The following is a 5,783-nucleotide window of genomic DNA, read 5'->3' as shown; positions in this document are numbered from 1 at the left end:
GCCTTAACCAAAGCAACTTGATAGGATGAATTATGGAGAGAAAGGATTAAATATGGTTTATTAATATATTATGAGAATAATATATTATAATGTTTAATTAATATTAGTGAAGAATTAATTGGTAATTAGCTTTGTGACTAAAAGAGATTAATTAAACTTAAGGGACTGGAATTGTAATTATGGGATAATTGTAATTTGGGCCATGGATTGCCTTGTATTAAGGAGTGGACGAATTCTATGGGGAAGCCCATAAGGAAATCGTCCAAGGCCTTAATTAAAGGAGTCTATGGGTTGCTTAGGGCTTAAGCATCCAAATTAGGGTTTCCTTGTTAGATAACCCTAATAGCCTCCTATATATATGTGACCCTTATGACCCAAAAACGTGGCTAAGACTCCTCTAGGGTTTGTAGACGTTTTTGGGTAGCCTTCATCCTCTCTCCTCTTCATCCTCTTGCTTATGGTGTTTGTGAACCATTAGAGGAGTGACAATTGTGACTCTAAGCTTTCTAAAGTCAATACAAGGAGATTTGAGATTGTTATTGCTACATAACAATCAAGGTAACATCTTAAACCTATTCTCATGTTAATATGATTACTTGTATGCTAGAATTAGGGTTTATAGTCTTGGATAACTTGCATGTACAATAGAGAAACCTAGATCCAAGCATTAGGGTTTGTATGAGCACATAGGATGTCTTATGACAAAAACCCATCAGTCACATGGTTGGAAGCTCTTCTTCGAGAACTTAAAGTTTCCAAAACATCAGTTTCAGTTCTATGGTGTGACAATTTGGGTGCTACCTACTTATCAACAAATCCTGTCTTTCATGCGCGTACAAAACATGTGGAGGTTGATTTTCACTTTGTTAGAAAAAAGGTTGAAGAAAAACTTAATATTCAATCTATTTCTACACATGATCAGATTTCACCAAGCCGTTACTGCCTCAACGATTTACAGATTTACGTTCCAAGCTACAGCTCATCACCCGGCCTTAGCTTGCGGGGAAATATTAGACGGTTTATTATATAGCTAGTAGTTAGAGGATACAGAGTGTAAAATATGTAACTTTTATATATATATATATATATATATATATATATATATATATATATATATATTTGATGTAATTGGTTTTATTAATACAATACAATACAATACACTATAATACAAAAGTATAGGATAAATTAGTGATAGTATGATTAGTATCCCAACAACTGCCAGCTAGAGAGTCGGAAGATTTTTAGTTGAATTCATCTTGCGCACATGTATTCTATCATTGTATGACAATCAACTTACCTCAATGTTATACTTGTTTTCCATGCTCATACAAAGCTTTTGTAGGTTGATTTTCACTTCGTTTGAGAAAATTCAATGTCTATATTAATGATTGTGACTGTTATAGACGTCAATTCTAAATAATAATTAAAAAAAAAATACTAACCCATATTTATACACTAAGTCAAGAAGAAATTAAGACCCACATATAGTTAGAAACAACAAGAAATATATAAACATAGATGCTATTAAAACATCAAACACCTACCTTAACCTTAACCTTACAATCACAAATCCATTCATATCATCAACATGCTGCCACAAAATCGAACACTACCCCAACAGCATTGTTGCATTTAAACCTAAAAAAACTTAAACATATATATATATATATATATATATATATATATATATATATATATATATATATATATATATATATATATATATATATATAAGAACATACACATACTAATTTCCACAAAATATTAAAATTTCAATCAGTGATTTCTCCCTCTTCTTCATCAGAATCAACATCAACTTTCTCAACCACCTTCTCGCCACCTTCAACAACCAAACTATCCGGTTCTCCGGCGACTTCTCCGGCGACACCGGGACCCGTTTCTCTCACAATTACATCCGGAAATCTCAAAGGCTTTTCCGGTTGACCGGAGAAGAAAGAGTTGACCACCATGAAGCGGAAAACTTGTAAAAGATGGTTTTGGTCTCTCTTGATGTCTTTTGTCAAAAGTTTTTGTAAAAGTGATGGGTCCCGCTTGTTCTCGTTTGGCTTATTAGGGTTTTCTGATCTTGTTTTCTTGGTGATTCGATCATTTTGAAATTTATTTCCTCTTTTCTTTTGGAATTTTCCTTTTTTGAATCGTTCCTTTTCGTGTTTTTGGATGTGTTTTTCAGGACCCGATAAATAATGCGATGGAATATCGGCTACTTCACAGCCTAGTTCCGCCTGTTTTGTCAATATTTCCTTCAATTGCTTCCAAAATATAATAAATAAATAAATTAGTTTCTTGTATTTTATATTATGCAAAAAGATATAGCAACGTACTTTCATTGATTTTATTAAAGTTAAAAGTAGAATGGAAAATCTATCCAACATAGGGACCATTTTTTATAACTTTGTCTTACACAGGGACCATTTCTGTAGTTTTACAATTAGACAGGGATCATTTCTGTAATTTTACCTCACACAGGGACCATTTCTGTAACTTTCTCATACTTAAGGACCATTACATAAATTTTTTTCACATTTCTATAATTTTTCCATGCTTAAGGACAATTATATAATTTGTTTTTACACAGGGACCATTTCTGTAAAAAACTATAGGGAAGAAAACTGTAAATCATGCAAGTTAAAAAGTACAGGGACCAAAATTGACATTTAGGCATTTACTTCAATTTACAGAAAATGAAAGTACATTGCTATTTAATGTACCTGACGACGTAATACAGATGCCTCTTCTTCCTTGGATTTGTTGACATTTGTGGGATAATGCTTCTTACGAGCCTCACGCCACTGCTTAATTTCTTGCTCTGTATACTTCAGAGAGGGTACCCTTCAATTTAAGAAATGACAATTTTACCCCTAGTCAGCTATTATATTAACAAGTAGTTACACAAATGGATGCTTAAAAAAGAATATAAATGTACAGAAATTACTTTTTTTCAAACTTGGTGGAAATGGAATTTTTAGGCCTAGAATTTACTGCAGCATTGTTCTTACCCTCTGCTGTTCAACAATCAAAACATATAATAATTAGTGAAGCATAACAATTACAAATAAATAATATACATGATACAAATGCATGTAATATAATATAACTTCTTTGAAAATTGAAGTAATTCTATGTAACAAAGAAATTAAATAACGAGGTGTTCACCTTGATTCATATTGCCATTGTAGGGATGTTTTCCATGATGAAACTGAGACTTGAATCTGCAAACATTCAATTTCTATATGAATGAACTTATAAATTCAAGTAATAACAAAGAGATTTATGAATCTTATAATGTATTAAAGTAATATACCCTTTATGTGATTGTGAGGTGTCATTCTTTTTATTTCCTGTGAAGTTCTTGTGTGGAGAAGTCCATCCACCATTAATGTTGTTTCCATGTTTCTCCTGTTAATAGCATTCTTTAAAGCCACTATATTGCTCTTCCACCAAAAAGAATATATGGCAAGATATATAACTTCAACAAGTAAAAAGAATTATTTTTTGTGATCAACATGTGAATCAAATTATAAGCCACAACATGCAATCAACTGTCAGCATCAATAATTTGTGTAGAGTTTTATACACCAAACACAAGTTACAGACAAGAAAAACTGATACCTGAAAATTTGTGACTGTAGGAGAAGGTTTCTGGGGTAAAATTGAGGTCCCTTGTTGACCTTTTTGTCCTTGATTAGCAATTTGCATGGGCCCACTTGGATTCATCTGATTTGGAAGAAAGTTGTGATTTTGAGGAACCATACCTTGAGGAATCTGGTTCTGGAACATGGGAATTTTATTTTAGCAGAAACAAATTAGACATCATTGTGGTTTTGTAGTTTTGATATTTTATTCAACATGTTTTTATATCATGGAAGGTAGCTACAAGTGTTAAGAGCATAACAACAAAACTGATACCTGTAAAAGGAGATTTGGTGATTGCTGTGGTTGAACTGAATTAGGAGCATGAGGTAGAAACGGGTTCCCTTGTAATTGTTGTCCTTGATTAGCGTGTTGCAAGGGGCCATTGAAATTAGGCATGCTAAACTGCTGATTTGGAAGAAATCCAGGGTTTTGATGACTCATAACATTTGGAATCTGGTTCTGGAACATGGGGAAATTACCAGGAGGACATTGGGGATAATTGGGGTTCTGTGATTGTGATTGTAATTGAAGAAGCTGATAGATATTTTGGATCGTATTCTGCATAATGACTTGCTCATTAGGTAAAGCAACATTTGGGTTGTATACAGGACGATTCATGGAATTGTTAGGAAAGAACTGAGAAGGATTAAACTGGTTTACAGGAAAGGGATTAAAATTCTGCTGTGGATTGAATCCAGGAAAACCAGTAGGGAATTGAGCCATTGTATTTTGCAGGGGAAAAGGCTGATTAGGGAAATTCATGAAACAAGATGGAGGTGCGATTGGTCTGTTATTGGGCAATAATCCTCCAACATTTCCATTGCAGGTTTGTTGATTAGTGACAGAGTTAACCTGTTCATCATATAATACATTTACTTAGCTCACCAGAAAGTGATAATCTTACTCCAAAATTCAAAAAAGAAATTTGTTAAAGCACATTCCAAACACATAAAATTCGGGATATTCTAAACCAGAACAAATTTGGCTTAAACCTCCTACTTCTACTCGTATCAGTTTCTCGTTTCAGAAGTAACTCGCAGCTATGTTTTGAGAGCCGATGGAGTAAGAAATTAGTTCAGAATATGATCAGAAAAGAAGAGAAGTAGAAAGGGCAACAGAGTACCTGTTGAGCTGCGGAAGGAGTTGCTGGATTTTGGTTGGAATTATGATGAGGATTCATGATCAAGGAGTTGCTGGATTTTGTTATTGTTCTAAATAATTAGGTCATTCGAGAACCACAGGGTTTTAGAGAGGGTTTTTGTTGTTCTCGTAATTTTATACAATGCTCGCGTGCTGCACACAATTAGGCATTGGGCGTCGCACATAATAAGTGTTTTTTTTCTTTCCCTTTTTTTAAAATTATGTGTTTCTTTTTTTTTTTTTTTTTAATTTATTTATTTATTTATTTTTATTTTTTTGTATTTGGACTGTCCCTGGGTTACGGTTTTGTTACGTCTTTTATCTCTGTCACATATAAAAAGACTATACTGTCCTTTTTCTTTTCTTTTGTAGTTTATTTATTTTATAAGTTATTTATATGTATATTCTTAATTAATTAAATGGGTCCCACCTACTCTATCTCATCCCCACCCATTCCCCTACATCTTCGCATATGAACGATCAACTACCACCACCAAGGCCGCCTTCATGGTCGACCCTGACTCCTCCGCAACCACCACCAGATCTGTTATCGACAACATTCTCAACAGATCTTCAACCCTAATCGATGATTCATGAATGTTTTCTGGGTGATTTTATGGTGGTACCGATGGTATCTTTTTGGGTGATTTTCTATGCTCTTCGGCGATCTAACAGAGGATTCAGGTAAAGGGAAGTTATAGCAGGTCTTTTTCTAAAATCGAAGATGAGTTCCTCTCCCTACCTCTCTTCCATGCCTCGTTATATACCCTAAGTTCAAACGTTCCAACAACCCAGAGATGTTCCTCTCCACACCTCTCTTCTTTGTCTCTTCTTCTAACCCTAAATTCAAAAACTATAACTTAACCTTCCACATTTCCCTGTGCAAGAAATAACGAGGGGTCGAATTGTAAGAAATTGTTCTCCATCTTTTGTATGTGTTTCTTTGGGTTGAGGGTTTAAATTTATTAAAATTGTTCTTCAATTTTTGT

General features: G+C 33.8%; 1 protein-coding gene across 3 annotated transcripts; it reads right to left on the bottom strand.

The window, feature by feature from the left end:
• Window positions 1–1,485: 1,485 nt before the first annotated feature.
• Window positions 1,486–4,960, bottom strand: LOC145097127 (uncharacterized). Of its 3 annotated transcripts, none has more exons than XM_079034632.1 (8): window positions 4,778–4,960; window positions 3,928–4,506; window positions 3,631–3,789; window positions 3,323–3,417; window positions 3,175–3,230; window positions 2,954–3,023; window positions 2,730–2,850; window positions 1,486–2,261 (listed from the first exon to the last, which is right to left on the bottom strand). In XM_079034632.1, the coding sequence occupies exons 1-8, from the start codon at window positions 4,832–4,834 to the stop codon at window positions 1,773–1,775; spliced, it is 1,626 nt and encodes a 541-aa protein (XP_078890758.1). In that variant the 5' UTR covers window positions 4,835–4,960; the 3' UTR covers window positions 1,486–1,772. The 3 variants fall into 3 exon arrangements, with proteins under 3 accessions (XP_078890758.1, XP_078890756.1, XP_078890757.1); XM_079034630.1 differs by having other exon boundaries at window positions 1,486–2,270; window positions 4,778–4,959; XM_079034631.1 differs by having other exon boundaries at window positions 1,486–2,270; window positions 2,954–3,020; window positions 4,778–4,958.
• Window positions 4,961–5,783: the final 823 nt, after the last annotated feature.

Source organism: Lactuca serriola, chromosome 4 (genome assembly GCF_051521515.1).
Source record: "Lactuca serriola cultivar US96UC23 chromosome 4, Lser_US96UC23_V15, whole genome shotgun sequence".
In the NCBI taxonomy this organism is placed as follows: Eukaryota; Viridiplantae; Streptophyta; class Magnoliopsida; order Asterales; family Asteraceae; genus Lactuca; species Lactuca serriola.
Note: the sequence above shows the minus strand (reverse complement) of the source record. Positions and strands in the feature narration are given on the sequence as shown.